Source organism: Populus nigra, chromosome 9, assembly GCF_951802175.1.
Source record: "Populus nigra chromosome 9, ddPopNigr1.1, whole genome shotgun sequence".
NCBI lineage: Eukaryota > Viridiplantae > Streptophyta > Magnoliopsida > Malpighiales > Salicaceae > Populus > Populus nigra.
This window is the reverse complement of record NC_084860.1, coordinates 3,175,804-3,200,886: the sequence shown is the minus strand read 5'-3', so window position 1 is coordinate 3,200,886 and position 25,083 is coordinate 3,175,804. Positions and strand designations below refer to the sequence as shown.

At 33.0% G+C, this 25,083-nt stretch overlaps 2 protein-coding genes across 2 annotated transcripts; both read left to right on the top strand.

The window, feature by feature from the left end:
• Nucleotides 1-6,346, top strand: LOC133703531 (protein TRANSPORT INHIBITOR RESPONSE 1-like). The gene is made up of 4 exons (XM_062128122.1): nt 1-919; nt 2,906-3,398; nt 4,322-5,095; nt 5,551-6,346. Exons 1-3 carry the CDS (start codon nt 420-422, stop codon nt 5,084-5,086), a joined length of 1,758 nt encoding a protein of 585 aa, XP_061984106.1. The 5' UTR covers nt 1-419; the 3' UTR covers nt 5,087-5,095; nt 5,551-6,346.
• Nucleotides 6,347-12,647: 6,301 nt separating this feature from the next.
• Nucleotides 12,648-14,840, top strand: LOC133703024 (vacuolar protein 8-like). The gene has a single exon (XM_062127410.1). The coding sequence runs from the start codon at nt 13,101-13,103 to the stop codon at nt 14,772-14,774; it is 1,674 nt and encodes a 557-aa protein (XP_061983394.1). The 5' UTR covers nt 12,648-13,100; the 3' UTR covers nt 14,775-14,840.
• The last annotated feature ends 10,243 nt before the right edge of the window (nt 14,841-25,083 follow it).

Genomic DNA, 25,083 nt, shown 5'->3' with positions numbered 1-25,083 from the left:
TGTATGCTTTTCCTATTATATTACACCACACCTCTCTGTTTGTTTTCTTGCTTGGCCCTTCAACCTCCTCCTCCTCTCCTTAACCAAAGGAAGAAACCCCTTAACCAAAGGAAGAAAGAAAGAGAGCAGAAACCAACCTGAGAGTGATTCCAAATTCTCCAATTCACAACTTCTGCATTTCACTTCAGATTTTGCAGAAACGTTAGTTTTCTTCTCATCTCCAATTTTTCGAAAACCAAAATGGGATTTTTATGAAGTTCTCTCAAGAAAAATCACTTCAGATTTTGCAGAAACGTTACTTTTCTTTATTTTTCAAATTCTAAAACGGGTTTTGCTGAAAATAATCTATAGTATTCATCTTAAGCATGAAAAGTTTTTCACCTTCCTAAATACTGAGAAAGTTTGAGTTTTTTACTTTGATGGATTCGAATCCAAAGATGAGAAAGGAATTTCTTGACTCAACAAGATCATCTCTATTTCCAGATGAAGTACTGGAACGAGTTCTTTCACTCTTGAAATCACACAAAGATCGTAGCGCAGTCTCTTTAGTATGCAAGGATTGGTACAACGCAGAGAGCTGGTCAAGAACTCATGTTTTTATAGGAAACTGTTATTCAGTCTCTCCTGAAATTGTCGCACGTAGATTCCCAAGAATTAAGAGTGTGACTCTCAAAGGGAAGCCGAGATTTTCTGATTTTAATCTGGTCCCTGAAAACTGGGGAGCTGATGTTCATCCTTGGTTTGTAGTTTTTGCTGCAAAGTATCCCTTTTTGGAAGAGTTAAGGCTTAAGAGAATGGCTGTTAGCGATGAAAGTTTGGAGTTTTTGGCTCTTAATTTTCCTAATTTCAAGGTTCTTTCTCTTTTGAGCTGTGATGGGTTTAGTACTGATGGGCTTGCTGCTATTGCCACTCATTGCAAGTAAGGATTTTGTCAGTTACTTACATTGCTTGTTTGTCTTAAAATCTTGTGTTTTTGTTGTGTTATCCTTTCCTTTCCTGTCCTAGGTTAGATCTAAAACAAGTAGTGAGTGATTGATTCAGTTTTAGATCAAGTAATAAACTTTCTGTGTTTTTTTGGTTTTTGATTAATGGGTTTTGAATTAACCTGGCTGTTTCTGGTTATGCTTGTTGGTGACTGGTTGAAGAGTTGAAACAGTAAAAGAAGTGGTTCTACTGTTGTTTGTTTACTTTCTTTTTCTAATTTATGTTTTCTTTTTCTTGATGTGACTTCTGACCTATTAATGATGATTTAATGGATCATGGCATGTAATTGATGTCATTCTCCGCAAAGAAAAATAAAACCCTTTTTCTAATCTACTGTGGAAATTGTAATTTTTTATGTGTTACATTTTCTGGACTGTGCGGTCAAATATTTCATGGACGATAGTGTTGCTAACTGGCGGGGGTTTGATAAATAGATACAATTAATAATGGTGTTCTAGGTTGGGTGCTTGCTAGCTTAGATGGTGAAGTTATTTGTTGTTGTGTCAAGTAACCTGAGATCGGATTGTACTCAACATGACTTGGGAGGATCAAGGGAGGAGGAGAGTTATCCTGTTGGTTAAACAAAAAAAAGGAAAAAAGAAATAAGAAGAAAAGTATAGTTGTTACAAACTCAATGTTTTTCCACAATTATCACTGATACATTTCAGGTTTCTCGAGTCTCATAACTGGTTTTGCTGTCCATGAGTTCTTTGTATTTCGTTGAATTCTTAATAGATCTAATGATTAATCAGAAATATATTGGGAAGCTGCAAGGCAAATGCATTTGTCTTTGGATGGGAAGAATTTACCTGAAAAGTAGTTTATGTAAATAGAAGTTGGTTCTGCTTTTTCATCTCTTTTGTCCTGTGCTTTGTTTCTCTTTTCTTGATGTGACATTTTACCTGTTAGATGTGCATTTACTTGATGTCATAGTATTGTTGTCAACTTGTAGCCCCCCTGCTCAAATGCACCTTTTTTACGGGTTGTTGGTTTAGATAGTGATGACCATGGAAAATGCTGAATGGTTGTCAAGATACTACAATGTTTTCTGGGTGGTACTGATACATCATCTATCTTTGGTTTTGCCCCATCGTCTAGTAAAATTATTATGTCTGTCAATATCTGCTTGGGCTCAGATGCTTTGTAATTAGAAAGGAGGGGGGAATAAATGAAAAGGCCGTGTCCAGAATATTGGCATAAAAGAATTTTGGATTTTATGCAACTATGGAGTTTGTGGGTTTCATTCACTGAACCTTAAGCCCTGTTGATCCACACTTACTTGCTATCTGTGATTTAGCCTGTTATTTGATTGATGGTGCTCCTGGAAGTGGTTTCTTTCATGAGAATCATATCAAAGGAGTCCAGTGGAGATGTGCTGGAAACTTGACTTTAACTTGAGAAATGGAGATGTAGTATATAGATTATAGCAAAGGTTGAAATTCCTAAAAAATTATGTCCCTATAACAATAAATAATTATGCACCATGCTTTTGTAGTGAGCACTTGATATAACTAGCACATTATGTGATGATGTATCGTTTTCCTAGCCAATTTTTATAAATTATTTCATCAATCTGGTTTCACTGTGCTGTTTTGCATATTTGATTAGTTGGCCATCAGGTATAGCTGCAACTATTATCCTTCAACGTATTCATCTTAGTTTACTGTAACGTGAAACCTTATCTTGTACTTGCATGGGTTAAAAAGGTACGTCTAATGATGGGAAAAAGGTGTTTTACTGTATATGCAACTGCTATTTTTTTTCCCTTTCTTGATGTTACTGAGCATTCTTTTGCTGGTTAATAAACCCTTAATTTTATGATTTATGATTTCTATTGTGCTTTGGACGACTATGTGTTATATCTGTTGTTATATTATTTTTCACTTGCTTAAGAAAACTTTTGACTTCTTTCTTGTTGCAGGAATTTGACTCAGCTTGATATACAAGAGAATGGCATTGATGACAAGAGTGGCAACTGGTTAAGCTGCTTCCCTGAAAACTTCACATCATTGGAAGTACTGAACTTTGCCAACTTGAACACTGATGTCAATTTTGATGCACTTGAGAGGCTTGTAAGTCGGTGCAAATCACTGAAGGTTCTGAAGGCCAACAAAAGTATTTCCTTGGAACACCTACAAAGGCTGCTGGTTTGTGCTCCACAGTTAACAGAGCTTGGTACTGGTTCATTCATGCCAGAGCTTACAGCTCGCCAGTACGCTGAGCTTGGAAGTTCATTTAACCAGTTGAAGAATTTAAATACCCTTTCTGGTTTATGGGAGGCAACAGCACCATACTTACCAGTTCTCTATCCTGCCTGTACAAACTTGACTTTCTTAAACTTGAGCTATGCCTTTCTGCAAAGTATTGAACTTGCGAGTCTTCTTTGTCAATGTCCACGTCTTCGACGCCTCTGGGTATGGATCTTTGTTTTTCTTAATCTTTCCCATCAGTTTCATTCTTGGAAACCAATCAATTAACTTTTACCTGAATAATTTATTTAATCATCTTCACTTACAAGTTTTTCATGGCATAGAGCCTTAGATTTCTGACTTTATTGTTCAACTCTACTAGGGATGATATACTTTCTCTGGTTAATTAATAACACTGATATATTTAGACTCCTTTTGCACAATGGATATTATCAAACTCGCAACCTTTAATTTCTGATAGTTTGTTTGTTAATTTGCTCAGAATTGATTCATCTGATGCTCCTTTTGTTTCAAATGTGTTGTGTGGTATAAAACTTCTGATTGTGTATTTTTCCTGTATAATGTTACTATTTATATTGAACAGTTTTATACATCAAGTTGCCTATGTTTATATTCACCATCTACTTTAATAATGACTGCATATGTATGGATAGTTGTATTCTTTGCATTAACATGACATACACTCAATTATTGGATTAGGATATTCTTCAGTATCTTTGATACAAGGAAGAATGTTTCACAAATTTGTGATAGAGAAAAAGAAAATGTGGCTGTGCATGAGTTTCACCCTCTGTTTAAATTAATTCACAGAGCTGCTAAGGCTATCATGAAATTAAGCAATAAAGAGAACTTGTCATAGAGTTATGGGAGGACCTGATCCCCATACAATAAAATAGCATTTGGAGCCTAAACACAGGGTTCTAGTGCTAAGAGGCAAATCTTCAAATGTTAGAAAGTCAGAGGGCAACATTTCGAATCAAATAGGGTAGCACCCTTTCATTTGCAGCCCCCAACAAAAAAAAGAAAAAAAGAATCTCAACTGTCAATTGCAGTTAATCACACCAAAACATGGAGTCCTAGTCTCTAGATGATTGACTTTTGGAGACTTATTCATATCATTAATGCAGGTCTTGGACACTGTGGGGGACAAAGGTTTGGAGGCTGTTGGATCTAACTGTCCATTGCTTGAGGAGCTCCGTGTCTTCCCTGCAGATCCCTTTGATGAGGAATTTATCCATGGGGTGACTGAAGCTGGGTTTCTTGCTGTGTCTTACGGATGTCGGAGACTCCACTATGTTCTCTACTTTTGCAGGCAGATGACTAATGCTGCAGTAGCCACCATTGTGCAGAACTGCCCAGATTTCACCCACTTCCGTCTCTGCATAATGAATCCAGGCCAGCCAGATTACTTGACAAACGAACCCATGGATGAAGCTTTTGGGGCGGTAGTGAGGACATGCACTAAACTACAGAGGCTTTCTGTTTCAGGTCTCTTGACTGACCTGACATTCGAGTATATTGGGCAGTATGCCAAAAATCTGGAAACTCTGTCAGTGGCTTTTGCTGGCAGTAGTGATAGGGGGATGCAGTGCATGCTGGAAGGTTGTCCAAAGTTGAGGAAACTTGAGATAAGGGACTGCCCATTTGGAAATGCAGCACTTCTTTCAGGTTTGGAGAAATACGAGTCAATGAGGTCACTTTGGATGTCAGCCTGCAATGTGACAATGAATGGCTGTCGGGTATTGGCAAGGGAGATGCCCAGATTGAATGTAGAGGTAATGAAAGAGGACGGGAGTGATGATTCTCAGGCTGATAAAGTTTATGTATATCGTTCTGTTGTGGGACCAAGAAGAGATGCCCCACCTTGTGTACTGACTCTCTCAGGTTTATAAAACATGCAGGTAATCTCTCTCTCTCTCTCTCTCTCTCACACACACACACACACACACACACAAAAAGAAAAAAGAAGGAATTCAACTATATAGTGTGCTAGTGGCACCGTTGGCTACTGATGTGCCTCCTTTCTTTCAGTAGGTTGAGGTCCCATTTGATGGCTTTTTTTTAGCATTTTGATCAGAAATAGTGATGTCTTGCTCCTGAATCTGGTTGAGTGAAACTATTTACCTGGAAATTGTTGCTTAATTCTTGACTAATGTGGTATTGTTATGTATGTCGGTAAAAACCTTTTCCTCCCATATCAATGATCCTGTGCGGTAGGGTCACTGGTGTACGTGGTGTTAAGTTTCTGTTATTCTTCTTCCATCAACTTATCAGGGTTCTGAATTTTCTAGAGTTTTTGCATTCTTGAAGCTCTGTTGTGTCAGTAATCTCACTGGCCATTTCTGTATCATCACAGGATCTCGTTCAGACAACATGACAAGCCACAGCATGCAGGGATTAGGATGCAGTTCATGCAGCTGAATGACTTGGATGGTTAACAAGAAGAGGATGGACAACATTGAAACTTGGAAGCTAAATATACTACATACAAAGTTTATGCATCAATAATCTCCATGGCTGCATGCAAGTTCTCTTCATCTACTTGATATCCTGAAGAGCGAGTTTGCTAGGTTTCCTATGCAGAAGTGGATGAAGCAGCCGTTGTAATGGGTCACTAATGAACCAAAATCCATCCCCACTATGCATTGCCATCTTGGCCCTGTCAAAGTCCTGTTGCTTTCCTCAATTATTCGATTCCCAATATCATTTAGTTATGTTCAGGAGGTTACCTTTATGAAGCGAGCAATATCTGTAGACTCGGTGAAATCAAATATATCGAGGGCCTTTGCAGCTAAGTGCATCCTGCTGCATGGTTTGAAGCATGTCCACGTCGCCAACAATGGCTTTTGCCTTCTAACATGGTTGAATGATGTTCATACTTGGGATGTCGAGAGACTTGAAAGGAGAAAGCAGAGGTGTTAGGGGCATGACTTCTGCAGGGGTTATTATAGAGACCTGTGAACAAAGGAGTCGCCCGTTGGTGCCGGTGCTTAGTCCTACGGTGTATTGGGGGGTTGCAGCAACTGGTATAATAATGTTAGCATTTTCTAGAAAAAAAGAGCGAACACTTTTACTGGCATGAATCTAAGGAGAGGTAGCTTATGTGATAAATATTATTTTTGTGTGCTTAATATGTGATTTTTTCTTCTCTATTTTTTTTTTTTTTTGCTTTTTACATCAGTTAAAGCCTGACACCTTTGCCTAGTTCCCATGCCCTGAAGAGAGACGTTTTGTGGTTCCTCTGATGAAATTCAAGCCTGAAATTGGGCTTCATTCAGGCAGGACTGGACTGAGATGGGCTGGATTTAGCAGGCTAGGTAACATACTCGTGGTAAATGCCCGGGAACATTGTGTCTCACGGACCCTAATTTACAAGCGAGCTTGTTTTCGTTTGTAACCTGTTTTTTAATTTTTTTTTTCATGAATTGATTTTTTAAAAATATTTTAGATGATTTTAATGTAAAATTTTTTTTAAAAAAATTATATTATTTTAATTAAAAAATATATTTTTTAAAAATATTCGACTAATGATACCAAACAATCAATTGGTATATGCTAGCCAGTGTGCTTGCACAATGCTATAAGATAGTATTTGAAATCTAATTTTATGGCAGCTAAAATAGTTATTTAAAAAAAAAGATAGTGATTTAAATTTTAAAGAAAAAATATATTTTGTTAGAACACATTTAATTTTTTGTAATGATGGAATCATCTTTTTTATTAGTAGCATGTCTTTAAATAAAAATTAAAGAAAATTAAAATAAATATTAGTAAAAATATCAATAATTAAAACCAAGGAGAAAAAAAAATGCATCTCTTCGATTGAAACTCCCTTTTTTTTTTATTCATGTATTTTTTATTTTGATAAAAACATTTTTTTATTAGAAATATCTTTTTTAAATAAAAAATTATTATAATCTGTAAAGCAAGTTTTGAAAAAAAAAACCATGACTTGATAATTTTTACATGATTGTAAGAAAAAAAATAATCTATAAAATTATAAAAAAACTACAATAGAAAAATAATAAAATAAATATTTTATTATCATTGAAAACAATTTTAAAAAATGTTCTTAGAAATAATGATTCACAAATAATTGTTAACACATAAAATGCTATATTTAGTGTAATTGACGTAGAAGTTTGGATTCTTTTAGAATTTGTGTTAATTGAAAATTGCTTGTTAACAACATTTGCAAATGGTCTCTGATGAACGTGGCATTATGATAAAAAATTTAAGATTTGCATAACAGGTCTCGAACTCTAGTTAGAACGTATATCTCTTGTAAGAATTTAAAACAATCAAAGTTTTACTTATTTATCTGAGTTTATAAAGTTCGCTTTTCAAGAAATGAAGTTTTCTTAAATAAAAAAAATAAATTTGCAAATGGTATTTTATATATTACCCTAATAATTATATATTGGCCTCACAAGAAATCCATGCACAATCTTGAGTGTTTTGATAGCAATTCAAGAGTTCTATGGCTCAATTGTCTTATAATTTCTTTGTTGTTGCGAATTTGGTACAGAGCCAATTCATGCAACTTGCGAGCCACTGTGCTCTTATGAAATTGATCACGCTGTGTTTAATTAAGATCTCGTGCTCTTATGAAGCTCCTTTCAGCCATTAACATTCTGGCAAGCTGTCTCGTTCATGCAAGAAGCTAATGATAGCCATATCAGTCTTTTGGCCAAGATTTATTTCCCTGCTTGATGCCATGAGGTCACGTCATTTTCTTGCTGGGGGTAAGCATTAAGAAACAAGCCTCCACCAGTCTTTTTTGGAATTAACAGTACAGATAGTGAAAGCTGATCGAGCTCTAAGATTTTCATCATCATGAGAGAGATTTGCAGACCACAAACCTCAAGCTTTTTGTAGTTAGAAACCATTCCTGATTTGTGTGTGAAAAAGAGAAGGTGTAGAGCTCAGAAATTGAAACTCAGTGATGCGATCATAGTTATTAAACCCGGCCCGGGGTTGACCCGGCCAAAGGGCCGGGTTCCGGGTTTCATGGGTCAACCCGGGTCAACTCGGGTCAACCCGGATTAACCCGGAAAAATTAAAAAAAATTTAAAGTTTTAATATTTCATATGAAAAAATCTATGTAAATATAGATTATACATATTATGAAGTTTAAAAGAATATTTTAAAAAGTTTTTTATCCCACATTGAAAAAACATAACTTTTTTCTTGGAAACATAGAGTATATATACTAATGGGTTTCAAATCCCACATTAAAAAAACATAATTTTTTCCTTGGAAACATAGAGTATATATACTAATGAGTTTCAAATCCCACATTGAAAAAACATAACTTTTTTCATGGGAACATAGAGTATATATATGAAAGGGCTTCAAATCCCACATTGAAAAGATACTTTGTTATCCTTTTAAGTTGAAGTACTTAAACCAAAAGGTTTTTTATCCCACATTGAAAAAACATGGTTTTTTTCATGGGCACATAGTGTATATATATGAAAGGGCTTCAAATCCCACATTGAAAAGATACTTTGTTATCCTTTTAAGTTGAAGTACTTAAACCAAAATGTTTTTTATCCCACATTGAAAAAACATGGTTTTTTTCATGGGAACACAATGTATATATATGAAAGGGCTTCAAATCCCACATTGAAAAGATATTATGTTATCCTTTTAAGTTGAAGTATTTAAACCAAAAGATTTTTTTATCCCACATTGAAAAAACATTGTTTTTTTCATGGGAACATAGTGTATATATACTAATGGGTTTCAAATCCCATATTTGAAAAAAAAAAAAAATCGGGTCTCGTTCGGGTTTGCCCGGGTCGCCCGGGTCTTGGGTTGACCCGCCGGGTCATCCGGGTTTGGCCGGGCTGTTACCACAGCCGGTCTTTTATTAAACCCGGACCGGTCCAGCCACCGGGTCGACCGGGTCCCGGGTCGACCCGCCGGGCTGGGCCGGGTTTAATAACTATGGATACGATACAAACTACACGTAGAAGGATCTCTTAGAAGTTTTGGATTAATCAATTATAAGATGAAGGATAAAAAAACTGAAAAATACATTCAATGAATTATTTTAGAGTATTTAAGTTGAGATGAATTTTAAGGAGGCAATATCATCAATTCAACAAGTGATGATAAAAGAACTAGTTAATATGACTTTAACTTGGAGGTGAGTAAAAAAATTGAAAAATCGATTAAACCGAGAAAACTAGAAAAAAACAATTAAAAAAGCCGAACCGTGAAAAAAACAGATTAGAATTTTGAAAAAACCAACTGGTTCGGTTTTATAAGCCTGTAACCGAAAAAACTGAATCGAATTGAAATCTAAAAAAACCGACTCAAACAAAAAAAATCGAGTCAAACCTGTTTCAACCGGTTTTTGTTCTAAAAAACTAAATTGAACCGAACCGAAACCGGTCGGTTTGAACTGGTTTTAGTTTTTTTTTAATTTTTTTGGGTTGGTTACTTTTTTTTATAAAAACCAAACCGAACCGAACCGAAAATAATCACCCCTACTTTAACTATATTGTTAAGAACTATCATTTAAAAGAATTTAAAAAATTTAAAGAATTCAAAAGAATATTTGCTATTTATTGAATATGCATATAATATAAATGTGCATGCTACTATTAATTATTTTCATTTTAAAATTATTAATGACTTTGATTTCAATAATTATTAGTATGTATTTGGAGATTTTGCTCATATTTTTTTATTTTTTATTAAAGTAATTTAATGTATTAAAAAATTGACCAAACTTTGTAATTTTATCATTATATCAAGCTCAAATCACGAATACAAATTTAACTATTTCGGAGAGTACTGATTTAATCATAGATTTCCAAATCTTTATATCACAAGTTTCGCATGATTTAGTAAATCCCAATATGTTCATAAAAACTTAATTGTAGTTGGTGATTAACAAGGCTAATCACATTGCATACGTGTTAGCTTTGCTTTCACTTTGAGTTGCGTTATTTATTCTTACATAAAGAAAAGAACAGAAAAGAAAAGGAGTCGTCAATGGCTTTGGCATGAATGTCTAGTTAGCTAAACCACCACATAACCACTAGACTTTTTAAGGAGTTAGCTCCACGGTTGTAGTGCTTAAAACTTCTTAGTCAAATGGAAGGGGTCCGACCGTCGGAGGAAGAGATTAGGACTGTATTATTTTGGGAAGGCCATTTTCAGTGCTAATGGCTTGATTTAGCGGACCACATCAAGGTCCAGACACAGATTTTTAAATCTTAATATTAATATAGTTCTAGGTTAAGTACTCAACACCCACATAAACCAAGAAACTTAAAGCAATGCTTTATACAATGCATCCTCCTTAATTAGAGGGTTTTGTCTCTAAATTGTCCTGTTTGATTATTGAAGTTCTTGAGAGATAATTAATTTAAAATCTCGGATCTTTAACCTCATTGTTTGGGCCATTTTGTTGTTTTAATCACTAATCTAGATGAACTTAAATTTTTTTTGATGTGTGTATCTTTCTCTTCGAAGCCAAGGTAAATTGTACCTATGCTAGCTTGTGTGTTAAATTTCACTTCTTTTCCACTCAAAGTTCTGTCTAAAGATATCACTCTTTGCTTTGGCACACAAATCCCATTTGCACCAAACATAGCAATAGTGCATTAATCAACCAAAACACCATTGCTTCGAGGGCTCGTGCTAGCTAGGCTCACAACAGCCCTATAATGTCCAACAATAAATTATACCGTCTTCCAGCTAACAAAAAAAGTGACCAGCTAGCACTAGTCAATGATCTTCCTATGATCTGTTTGAATTTTCAAAAACTTAAGTGTAAATTATACAGATTAATGTAAATACAATGAAGACCCACCACCATGTGCAGGTCAAATTATACTGTGAATGGATGAAGGCAACGAACATCTTCTTATGGAGTCACTCAGGCAGCACATTGGCCTACAAACAGAAAGTCAAATTCTGAAGACAGTCAAGAAAGGATCAAGGCCTTCTTTTGCCACGTTAAAAACTTTTTCGGAGAGATTAAAAACTAGAGCCAATACATCCAAAACAGTACTCCGCATAAATCATACTCAATTGTGGAAAGTTAAATGTAAAATAATGGATCCGTGACAAGAAAAACAGTGGATAATCTTGTCATGCATTAAGACAGGATCTGTACAACATTAGACACCTAATCATGTCATGGGTCAATTTGTTCACTTGTCATCTTCCTGGTTTTTAATGTGCATGATCCTCGAGCTTTCTTTGAAAAACTCCCATCAATCCCTCTAAAGCTTGTCCCTCAAGTTAATTTGCGTAAAGGGAAATATCCTTTGCGTTTTCTTTAGCAATATTGATGTGGACTAGAGTAGCTTTTGGCCCTTTTCCTTGGCTCCTCTCACCATCAATCCCTCACACAAAAGATTAGAAAAGAATACTAGCTAGCACCTTTCTCTCTCGATGGTTTTATTTGTAGCTTCTTCTCCATTTCCTCTTGGAAAGGTGGCTGCTAGCTCAAATCATCCACCATAGGGCTTCACATGGTGGGGTGGGGTGTTTGTTATCTCCATTCTTGGAGAAATGAGAGCTTATCCTTTTCTTCTTTTCACCTAATATCGAAGGTGATGTCCATATTAAGAGCTGTGGTCCATAAGGTTTTTGTTCTCTCTCACCATTGTCTCTTCCCTTTGCTATCAAGAGCAAGTCGGAGGGTTAGGAGTAAATTTAATTATTAGCTCCTCTCCTAATCATGGATATAAATAAACCGAAACTCTCTCCATGGATGGAATTTGGGAGAAGCAAGCCAAAATATTACCGAAAATACTTTAATTTCTTCTTTCTAAATAGTGAGAAAATCTCGCCATCATCATTATTTTTTAAAATAATTTTATGAATTAATACCCCAACTCTCCAAATTGAAATCTCTAGAGTATATACTCTATGGTGGGGTGGAAAGCAGCGGTTAAATAATTAATATAACCTATGCTATAAAGTGCAAGAAAAGAATAATTAAGAAATACACGTGTGATGTATTATTGTCTTGCATTTACCACACTTTATTATATATATATATCTCCACATAGGCGAAGAGAATCAAGAACCGATGAAATAATAAAATATGGGAAGAGCTAACGTGTGTTCTTGAAACACATGCTAAGCATCATCTGTGTATATGAATTAAATCTCATTAATTTATTGTTCATTATTTTAAAGAATAAAAATCAAATGTTCAAATAAAAATAAATGGTATTAATGAAATACATGGTAATGTTTTTAAATGTATATTTTTTTTAAATAAACATATTAATATCATCAAATAACTCTTAACAAATATATCGAAAACACCAATTAGAATAACAGTTGAAATAAAATTATATTTGATAATAAGTTACAAGATAAAATAGTTTTTTATATATCCACAGTTGATTTAAAATGAATTAAACATAATAAAACAACTTTATAAATATACCTATTTTTTTTTAGAATTAAGAGAAGATAAAACCTCCCCACCTCTGTCCTTGGCATAACCCGCTACTGGAAGTAACTAACTCACCCTTTGACCATCTCCCATTTCTGATATCTCTCCCCAACTTCCAACAGACGCCACAGTCAACACAGCAGAAACCCCATTTCCCCCCTCTAAAATGACAAAATGCCCTTCCAACCTTGATGACAGTCATGTAATTTGCTAATGAACAACCAAAGGATCTAGTTAGCAACACAATTCAGTTTCAACTTCTCAACTTCAAGTCGGAAGATAGACAGCTAGATAGCATTGCTACATGGAGAGATATGCAGGCTCGCACTCTATCTATCTCTATCTTAAAAAAGATTTCACCGCTTAGATTCCTCCCTTGATAGGTAGATTCCAAATGGGGTTGTTGCAAAATCATTGATAAACAAAAAACTTGGGAAAAGAAAGTTCAAAAACAAGACCAGATCTTTCCAATGTGCAGTCTCAGGCAAGCTATTGAGGTTATTTCTTCTTTGATCTCCTACTCTCATCCAATTAAAGTGTTTGCCGTGAAATGGCAACTGATTAGAAACAAGCTAGAAGAGCTATGCTCAAGCCTAACTGCCCTAGAGAATTGTGATTCAATCCAGAATCCGATACTTTCAGGCATGATATCTGCTATCCTAGCCTCTGCTAATGACTGCTATGATCTTGCTAGAAGATGTGTGGATCTTTCGTACAGTGGCAAGCTCTTGATGCAGAGTGATTTGGATGTAATGGTTGCAAAGTTTGAGAGACATGTAAAGAATCTATTTGGGATTTGTACTGCAGGCATTTTGACTCAGGGTTTCGCCATTGTTGTGTCGAGGCCTGGTGTCAATGCTCGCAAAGATGATATGAGGTTTTACTTTAGAGATCTGTTGACAAGAATGAAAATTGGTGACTTGGAAATGAAGAGACAGGCTTTGCTCAATTTGTATGATGTTGTTGTTGAAGATGATAAGTATGTGAAGATACTTGTCGAAGTTGGTGACATAGTGAACATACTGGTTAGTCTTCTTGATTCAGTGGAATTGGAAATTCAACAAGAGGCTGCAAAGGTCGTGTCAGTGATTTCGGGCTTTGATTCCTACAAATCTGTTTTGATTGGAGCTGGGATTATAGGGCCTTTGATCAGGGTTTTGGAGAGTGGCGGTGAAATAAGCAAGGAGGGTGCTGCAAGAAGCTTGCAAAAATTAACTGAGAATTCTGATAATGCTTGGTCAGTTTCAGCTTATGGGGGTGTGACAGCTCTATTGAAAATATGTACTAGTGCTGATTCTAGAACAGCACTTGTTTGCCCTGCTTGTGGGGTATTGAGAAATCTTGTTGGTGTTGATGAAATAAAGAGATTTATGATTGAAGAAGGTGCAGTGCCCACATTAATCAAGCTGGCAAGATCAAAAGATGAAGCTGTGCAGATAAGTTCGATCGAGTTCCTTCAAAATATTGCATCTGTAGACGAATCAGTGAGGCAATTGGTGGTCAGAGAAGGTGGAATTCGGGCATTAGTACGCGTTTTTGATCCGAAAAGCGCATGTACTTCAAAATCTCGAGAGATGGCATTATGGGCAATTGAGAATCTATGTTTCTCTTCAGCTGGTTATATCATTATGTTGATGAATTATGGTTTTATGGATCAGCTTCTTTTCTTTCTTCGAGATGGAGATGTTTCGGTTCAAGAATTGGCACTGAAAGCAGCATTTAGGCTCTGTGGAAAATCAGAGGAAACTAAAAAGGCAATGGGGGATGCTGGATTTATGTCAGAGCTTGTTAAGTTTCTTGATGCAAAATCATTTGAAGTTAGAGAAATGGCAGCTGTGGCACTCTCCAGCTTAGTTTCTGTGCCTAAAAACCGTAAAAGATTCGTGCAGGACGATCGCAATGTGGGCTTTCTTCTTCAATTGCTTGACCAAGAAGAGGCAAATTCAGGTAGCAAAAAGTTACTGATCTCTATATTATTGTCCTTAACAAGTTGCAACAGTGGAAGAAAAAAGATTGCCAGTTCTGGCTATTTGAAGAACATAGAAAAACTTGCAGAAGCTGAAGTTTCTGATGCTAAAAGACTTGTCAGGAAGCTCTCCACAAATAGATTCCGCAGTATATTAAATGTAATCTGGCATTCTTGATTGTGATTCTCTTTCTTTCACTGTATATCTAAAAGAGTGGTTTCAAAGTTTTTTCTTCTTCTCTTAGTTCTTAATCTCATTTACAAGTCTTCATCTCTGTTTCTTTTTTTGTAAGCATTTGTGATGAAGCACACATGGGAATGGCAGGAAACCCAGAGAGGCATTGAACAGTTCCTATCAAATTTCGTCCATCTAACCAAGATGGACACCAAAGACAGTGATGGATGAATTGCTCGACTTATTTGCGTTTGTCTTTTCCCATCCCTTTCTTGTTATGGGACTTTCGTATGAAAAGACATTTTATAATGTTTTGAGCTTATGCTAAAATAAAAAAGAGTTAGTTTTTAGCGATTATATGACGCTGCTGCTGAACTATTATTTTGTTATTTTTATTTTATTTTATTTTTAAATATATATTTTTAATTTTAAATTGTTTTACTGTCTTGATGTAAATAATAAAAAATAAAAATTATTTTAATATATTTTTAAACTAAAAATACTTTAGAAAATAATTTCTACTACTTTTACAAATACCTCCCTAAATGTAGTTAAAGTGTCAGATTATCTTTTAGTGCCAATGACACCACCTTAACTGCTATAGACAGTTTGGGTTACAAAATTGATGATTTCTATCGATTTGTTTAAACTTTTGAGATTGCGGTGCAATTAAAATTTAAAATATTTTTTTGTTTAGAAATATTTAGAAATAATTTTTTTTATTTTTAAAAAATTATTTTTAAAATCAGTATATTAAAACGATTTGAAAATATAAAAAAATAATTTTTAACAAAAATTAAATTTTAATGGAACGCGATTTCAACAGTATTTCCAAACACGCTCTAAGAATGTTTGAAAATGTGATAGTAGTTGCTTTTCAAAGTGTTTTTTTACTAGAAAATACATCAAAATATATTTTTTATTTTTAATATCCACACATTAAAATGGTTTAAAAATAAAAAAGTTAATTTAAAATAAAAAAATTTCAAAACTTATCCTACGCTCTACTTGGAACGCAATGTTGGGATAACAAAACTTTGCTAGCTTGATGGTAAGAGATGAGGACCACGGAAACCTTGTTTGAATCCATGGCAGGTTGTTGCTTATCGTTAGTACTGGGAATCAAAACATTGAATTTCATAAGCTCCACACTCTACTATGGAATGAATTTTCTTGTGGGTGTGAAAAAAAGTATCATTTGTAGACATGAACAGTCTTATCTTCCACATCTCAAAGCAACCCAACCATCGTTGAGGCATAAATTTTGATGATTCTCTGGGCAGAGAAGCAATGTCTGATGGCTTTGTCTCATTAGGAAGTTAGGGAAGATGGTCCAGATGGGATTGATTTAAGTCGGGCCTTTTTGAAAGTGAAATAGACTGGTCCGACAGCAAACCTAGGACTTCGTGTCTTGAAATGAGCTACAAAGGCCAGATTGTAAGAATATAGAACTAGAAAAGATGAATACTATGATGGTATATTACATATGCATGATGTAAAGAGAAATTAAGACATGGTATGGGCTTGTAGCCCAGCGGCAGAGGCAAGGAAAAGGTTTCCTTGCCTCTGTCACCTGGATTCGAGCCCTAGTATGCATTTCTGTCATCCCCGTGGTGTCTTACATGTCTACTGGGCTTGCAGGGTGTTTAGTGGGTCTGGGGATTGCCTGTCACCCCCGCGGTGTATTACATGCCTACTGGGCTTGCAGGGTGTTCAGTGGGTCCGGGGATTAGTTGTGGTGCGCGTAAGCTGACCCGGACACCCCGGGTTACCAAAAAAAAAAGAAAAGAAAGACATGGTATTTAAATGAAAAGATTGAAGTGAAATGAAAATATAGTATAGATGGAATATATTTTGAGAGCATTGCAAGTGATACAATTGTTTCTAAAGTTGATAGAAATTAATATTATGGTAATGGGTATGTATGTGTATGTATGTATGTATTGTTTATTTTTATTTTTTTTTAAGTTGATGAAGGTTCTAGTGTCATGGATATGGATACGAATAATTTATAATTTATATTATTTGTGTGTTACAACAGGTACACTCAACCAGTTGTTTCAACCTTGCGACCATTCATCAAATTGTTCTATATATGTAATTAATGTAGAGATAGGAAATTGTAAATTAATTCAATGTATTTTATCTAGATCTATTTAGTATGTTTAAATTAATATCCTATGAGAAATATGTGATAAGTGAGAAAAGAGTGACGACCCTTTCTTTATTTTGATGTCAAAAATGGTATTAATGAGTGGAGAATTCAATGATATATATAATTGTATATATATTTTGTGTACAAGTATATTCAAATGGAATAGTTAATGTTTATGGCTTGAGAGGTATGCTTGAGGCAACGTATGGATATGGATTGCATGGGTAGTAATATTTAGGGTTATTGTTATTATTTGCAGGTATTTTAAAAGCAAGATAAAATTTTAAAAAACTCTGCTGGAATTTTGTTAGAATTAAATAATTCTTTACTTTAATAATAATAAAAAAAATCCCTCACAAGATTGATATTTATGCATGTAAAATTTGTATTGTGTATGATGAATGAGAGTATCTTTGTATGAGGAAAAAATTACCTATTTACACATTTTGCTGTTAATAAATGATTAAAGATGTATTTAATTTTTTGGGTCGTTACACCTTAAGATTTTATTGCTTATCTCTTGATGCAAGGGTTGTTTACAATAAATCTCTTAAGACTCCAACAATACCTCTTTAGTCTAAGTGCACTTATAAACAATGTCTTTGCCTCAAAGTTGATGAAGTTAATAATTTCTCAACAAAATGAATCTAAGCTTTAAATTTAGAAGAAATATAAAAGCTTAAAAAATAAGGAGAAAAACATTAAAATTTGAGGTAAGGAAGAGCATGTAAAATAATAATAAAAATACTCTCTTGAACTCTTTATTTACCCTTTTTTATAGTTGATTTTGAAAGCTAAAAAGTTATGAATTCTTATATTAACCATAATTAATTTTTAAATTATCAACTTCTGATTAACTACCATAAATCCATAATAAAAACTGAACATTATGATTATAAAACGAATGTTTTTTGAGTTGAAAAAACCTGTTCAGGTTCTGTTGAAAAATACAGGAAAAACTGATTAGATTTTTTCTTTTATGGGTTGGACAAAATAGTGGGTTCTCGTGGGAGAAATAATTTTTCATAGACCAAATTCAAGCCCAACTTTTTTTTTTCTGAACACAAAAAAATATATTTAGGAATTGCTAAAATATCTTCTAGTAGAAAAAAAAACCATGTGGAGAATAATTTGATGTGACTCGATCGACTTGGTGATTTCAAGAATAACTTGAATAATCGGCAAAAACATAGTTTGACCGAAAAAAATTTAAGATAATATATATTTTTTAAAAAAATATTGAGATGACAACATATTGGATAGATTTGAGTCTACCTTCCAAATTCACGATGGTTATGAAATCATGATAACCCTATAAAAAAATTAAAATAAATTATGAACCTTAATTTCCAATCAACCTAATGTTGAAAGATGAAATTGAAAAAATAAAATAAAAAAAGAACACAAAAAACAACTAAACTAAACTCAGGTTAACCCGACAAACCCGTAACCTTAGTCTTGAGACTATGATAACCTCATAGAAAATAAATCGAAACAAATTATGAAGCCTAATCTCTGATCAATCTAATATTATAGGATGAAATTGAAAAAAAAGATCTAAAAAAATAACCGAGTCAATCAGATTAACCCTCTAAACCCACAACCAATTTTATAAGATCATGATAACCTTATAGAAAGCAAATTAAATTTTTTTAAAAAAGCTTAATTCCCAACTAACCAAATATTAAAATATGAAACTAGAAAAAAAAGCCAATTAAAAAGGAAAAAAAACACAAGTTAGCTTGTAAAACTCGCACTTCAGGTCATGATACTAAATAAAACAATCTAATTTTAAAAGATAAAATAAAAATAAAAAATAAAAAAAGTTAGATTGTTTAAGGTTGAAACTGAAAGAAGAAAAAAAAACTAAAAAATAAAAAGTTAAAAAAAAAACCACAAAACACTATACTTTGTACATGTGGCTATAATAATATTGTTGTTGTGAATAGCTTTTTAATTATGTACTTCTCTAACAAATTATAAGAAATTGATGATTATTTAATGATAAAAAGATGAAATTGAAGAGAACAAGATTCAATAACTAAAAGAAAACAAAGAGTTGTGTCACTCCATCGTATTTCTGTCTAAATTAAACTGTAGGCGTGGGGCTACAGGAAAAATCTTAGTGTTTGTCTGTTAATAATAATATTGTTAATGGTAAATATGTAATCCTCCAACGTTAATCAATCAATTGCCTAAGGATCTTGTTCTTCGCATCAGCTGTTGCTGAGAGATTAAGATTGTGTTTATTTTTCTGTTTGAAAAAAATAATTTTTTTATTTTTTATTTTAAATTAATTTTTTTAATGTTTTTATATCATTTTAATATTTAAATATCAAAAAATATTTTTTAAAATTAAAAAAATAAATTTTTAACATATTTTCAAACAAACAATAATTTTAAAATAAGTTAGTACTAGTGGTTAAATTAAAACAACAAACAGGGAAAGGTAAAAGTGAGTTCTCTATGACCGCATTCCACGAATTCTCTATAGCATTAGTTGCCAAACTTATTTTTTTCTTGGTTTTGGTGTACAGTATTCTGCACCATCGTTGATGTTCTTTTCAAGATTTTCCTTACTAATAATGTTCTTAATGTGCTATTATCCTTAAACTGGTTGCTTTAATGGACCTCTCCATGCCTTTGTCCTATGCTGTTTAGTGCATGAATACAATATTTTTTGTTGTTCAACGCTTGCTTCAGGATTTAAATTTGTATCAAAGCATTTGCATGAATAAAGCTACTGGATTGCCGACCTTGACATCAATACCCCATTTGTATTTCTGATGCATAATCCAGGAACTCAGTTTGGGTTCTGTGGCTTGTGCTCTATTGCATTGGAGGCCTTCTGGAGCATCAAGGTTAGGCTGCTGTATACCTTTGCTGTGTGAGTAAAGAGTGATAGTATAATATTGGATTTAGTTAATTCTACATGCATTTTAATTGTGTTACTGAAGAGATAAGCTTTCTCGTTTATTTGCACTTGATTTTTCTAAAATTAAAAAATCTTTAGGGTCTACTTGGTGACCCTAGGCCTATGAAACAATCCTTTTCATCCAGCAATTTTTTTTTTGTAAGCGTTTGTTATGAAGGACACGGGAATGACAAGAAACCCAGAGAGGCATGTGAACAGTTCCTATCGAGTTTCGTCCATCTAACCATGGTGGACAGACTGCTTGACTTACTCGCTTCTGTCTTTTCCCATCCCTTTCTTGCTATGGCACTTTCGTGTTAAAGAACATTTTATAATGTTTTGAGCTTATGCTAAAAAAAAAAAAATCAGTTTTAAATGTGGTTTAATAAGGGTCCAAGTTATCTCTTTTGTGCAGATGACACCACCTTGACTGCTGGAGACAGTTAGGGTTACAGAATTGTTGATTTCTATCAATTTGCTTAGCTGAAATATCAGGCAAACATGACGATGATGTTGGTCCCATGTCTTAATGGGAAAGGACTTTACAGTTGTAGTGTATGCGTTCTTATTTTGGGATAGCAAAACTTTGCTTGCTTGATAGTAAGAGATGTGGACCACTGAAACCTTGTTTGATCCTTGGCAGGTTGATGCTTATTGTTAGTATTGTGAATCAAAACATAAATTTCATATGCTCCACACACTGCTATTGAATGAATTTTCCTATGGGTGTTAAAAAAAAATCGATATGAAATAAAGATATTCACGGTCCGGTTCAAATAAAAAAATTTAGCTGAATTAAGAGTTGTAATTTCTTAAAAATATTACCTGGATCAAACTAAAAACTGGTTCGATTCGGTAAAAATTACACACTAGTTAGATTAGGAGTTGTAATTTCTTTATTAATTATATATTAGTTAATTCAAGAAATACTAATAATACTAATAGAGGGGAATTAGATATCTATAAATACGCTGATAAAAAAATTTCTGTCAACAAAACTATTAAATTAAATAGTGATGATTGCATGCCATTCTAGCGACAAGAATTACAAAGAAAACAGTTCTATAACAATGATCAAAGAGGGAGTTTGGCAAGCCAGCCATCTTGGTCAATGAAGGATGACTTTGAAAATTGATTGATCTGTTGTGCATCAAGCTTCTTCTCCCATGGCACACGCTTTGAAATGTCTGATCCTCGTCCTTTACAATTAAGGTAAAATTACGCCTTGAAAAACAGAAAATTGAAATCAGAGTAAACATAAAGAAAATCATGCAAAATAGGAAGTCATGGACAGGTCTTGAATTCTGCATAACTTACTCATGCCCCTGATAATGCCAACGACTCCAGCCTGCAGGCTCAACCACTTGTGATAAATATAATACTGTTGAATATGGCCTGAAAGCCCTCCCAAGGTAAACGTTAACACCCTCAAGTCCAGAAACAGTGCAACGGCTATATAATTACGAAACCACTGGTATCATTAGGAAACTCCTTGGCTCGAGCTGTTATAAATCCTCCAGTGGTAACATTTCTTAAACATTTCTGCATCAATCATAAGATATATTTTACTACAGAAAATTAATAGATGCTAATTAATCATGTCTATAACATATTGAAGTGATCTGTGGATTCTTTTTAATTGATTAGATGCTTTTTTGCATTGTATATGGTATAAGATATTAGTGCACAATCCACTATAAAGTATATAGTGGCATCATATGCACATCACAGCATTAAAAAATAAATTATAAGGCAAGAGTTTTTTCATCAGGAACCATTAATAACTTAGAAAATGATTTTCATGCATAATTAATCAATTTGGCGTAGATATTAAGATTACTACATGAAAAATCTTCATTACCTTGTAAAAAGATTGGCCAGCACCATATATAAGATCTACTCCACCTTCAATGTAGCAATCGGAGAAGTGATGGCGGCCGGAGGCATCCCACAATGTATCTTACCCCCAAAAATGCACAATCATAGACAGCAGACATAAATCACCATAAATACGTTCTGAAAGTGCTGGTTTGGCACCATGTAACTTAATTCCTTTGTAGGTATTTTGCATCTGAATTCAGAATTATTAATAAACATGCAGGAATTAACCAAAGCTAAACTTGGGTTGAAAAATAATGTAGATAAGGTATTCTTAACAGTGTAATAACGTATTTGTCTTTCTCATTAAAAAGCTTAAAACAGGCTAATGGGGGTATTAATATTTTTTTACATAGCCCATTACTCATTATCAAATTAATAATTAATCAAGGGCAAAAATATTTTTTCTCATTTCAAAAGCACATTGAAAAGATAAAAATATCTTTAAAAGTAAAAAACTTCAATACTAGCATCAAAGGGCAATTTGGTATTTTTAAAATAATTTTTTTGTTATTATCATGTAAAATGAGGGGAATTTTCACATTTGGCCAAATATAAAAATTGAAAAAAAAATCATGAATCGATAATTTTTATGCTAATGTATAAAAAAAATATAAGAATAATAAATTTTAGAAAATATTTAAAAAATATACAATAAGAAAATAGAAAAATAGATATTTTATTTGCATTGAGTGTTCATGAGCAAAATTTAACAAAAAATACTCATATTAGGTTTATATATGATTATTTAGAAAGTAATTGTTAATTTTACAATAAAATGCTCTAATATTATTTGAAAACTATGGCTTGATTGGGTAATTATTTAAATATTATTTTAATTAATTTTTTTTAAAGATAATTTTGTTATAAAATGTAAAAAATAAATCAAATAAAAAAAATTAAGAGTCATTTTTAAAAAAAAAAACCGTCAAGTGCTTATAGATTGAAAGGATAAGTCTACAAGGTGTGTACCTAAATTTAAAAGGTCATGTATGCTTGGCCCTCGAAGGCCAAGTATGCTTGCTTATTTTTTATAAGGACAAACGACGCGACGTTTGCTCCTATCTTTTAAAAAAACTAAAATTAGAATAGATAATATATCATCTACTTAAAACATCTTTTAATCATCGGAGGTGGCTCTAATGATCAAAAATTAAAATAGATGTTTTCGGACCACTTTCATTGACCTATCCTCTTAAATATGAATGTATAGAAATCAAAATTGTAGTAATTGATGGTATTTTTAAAATGAATTTTTTGTTATTATCATGTAAGATGGGGGGAATTTTCGCATTTGGCCAAATATAAAAATTGAAAAAAAAAATCATGAATCGATCATTTTCATGCTAATATATAAAAAAAATATAAAAATCAAAATTGTAGTAATTGATGGTTGTAATTTAATCACCTAAAAGCTTTCTTATTATCTTCCTCTTTTTGACTTTCTTTCTTCTTTCACAATAGCTAGAGATTGAAATGCAAAATAAATAAGATTTTATAATTGAAATGTAAAAGTTAAAAAGAATAGGCACCAATTATGTAAAATGTTGAACTTGAGGGATCAAATTGATCTTTTCTATCTTTTAAACGGTGTAAGTAGAAAGAGGTCTTATTTTTTCTTATTTTAGTTTTGATTCCTGGTTTTTTAATTTTTTAATAATAACCTAAAATTATTTTTATAAAATCAATTTTTAATTTAATATCAGACAATTTTTTCATATATGAAGTATGCTAAAACATGCAAATCAAAACATATCTTAACATACAAAATCATGCAAGCATAACTTGTAAAGAGGAAATTGAAATGAAATAAAGTTTAATAGTTGAAGTGTAAGAAAAATTTAGGGATCTAAAAGAAAAATATAGTTATGAACAATGATATGAACATATTAATGTGGGGTATTAAATAATAGATTTATGGTATGAACATATTTAAAAACAATTAGCACAATAAATTAAAAATATTGGCAAATAGCACAATATTTTGAAAAAAAAACGAGCTTATACATGTCACAATTGAAAAACATAATGTTTATAGATTATCGATATTTAGAATAGCAACTTAAAAAAACAGATATGAAATGGGTGGAGAGAGGAGAGAAAAAAAAAGATCTAGAAAACACATCAAAGCTCCAATTACGACATCATTAATACCATTAAAAAAATCTTGACGAGATAAATCCAATAACACCATAAAAGGCTTTCGAAGGTGACCGGAATAGGCCACACTTGCTGCCAAAAGCAAGTGAGCCACCCGCCACCTTTAGGCGTCAAGTGTTAGAATACTCAAGTCATAGTTGGTGATTTTTTTTATGTTGATAGATTCGTTTCGTTTAAATCTTTTTTATGATACTAGTGGTATTATAATTGAAGTTTTGATATACCTCTAAGATCTATTTTTTATTTGTTTTTTCTTTCTCCTGCTCATTTCAAATTTTTTAAAATGTTGTTATTCTAAATAACAAGTTACAAATATTATGTTTTTCAATCACAATATATACAAACCATGCTATTTTTAATTTCTTTTCAAACCGTGTTATTTCATATATATTTAATTATAACTTCTTGTTATTTAGATCATCGGATGGTCTTTGCAGCAAAAGAAAAGGAGGGATAGATTTGCTATGGCTCTGTGGAGTCAGATAATTATCCTGTTGTCAGAAATAGCAATATTTCAGGTCAGGAACTTTTCTTTCTTTTTTTTGTGGTCAGGAACTGCTTTCAGTCATCACTGTATTCCTTTACTTGAGGAAATTTGACATCATGGAAACCAAGTGACATCATTTCGCATCACACTCCATTAGCTTGAAGACATAAACACCCCTTGTAATCCCCTCGAACAACATAATTGCCACCACTTTTCAATGATGAAACGGTCTCGTTTAGAAGAAAAAAAATATTAGGTTTATCCAGTCGGACCGGATTATATCTTATAACTAGATTTATTACATATTAATTTATACCCTTTAATTATTTAAAAAAAAAACCATGATAGAGCGTGTCAAATCTAGGAATCACATGGTATATAACTTTTCTGTAAAGTTCTTAAAATTCACGTTTTTTCCACTTCATATTTCAGAAAAAGTCTGGCCGGACAACATTATCCAAGTATTGATAAGGTTAATCAGGTGAATAGGCAAATATTTGTTGCTCAGCATGATGACTATATATTTTCTGATATATAAATTAATTTTCTGAAACAATGTGAACTGAGTTTTGCTGCCATCCAAACGGTAGATAGCCAAGGAGACTTGAAAATTGAGTGAAAAAAGAAAAACAAATTAATAAATACTCTAGCTAATATTTTTAAACCTTACTCTATTTATCTCTTATATGATCTTATCTTCAAAATGTTCACACATTTT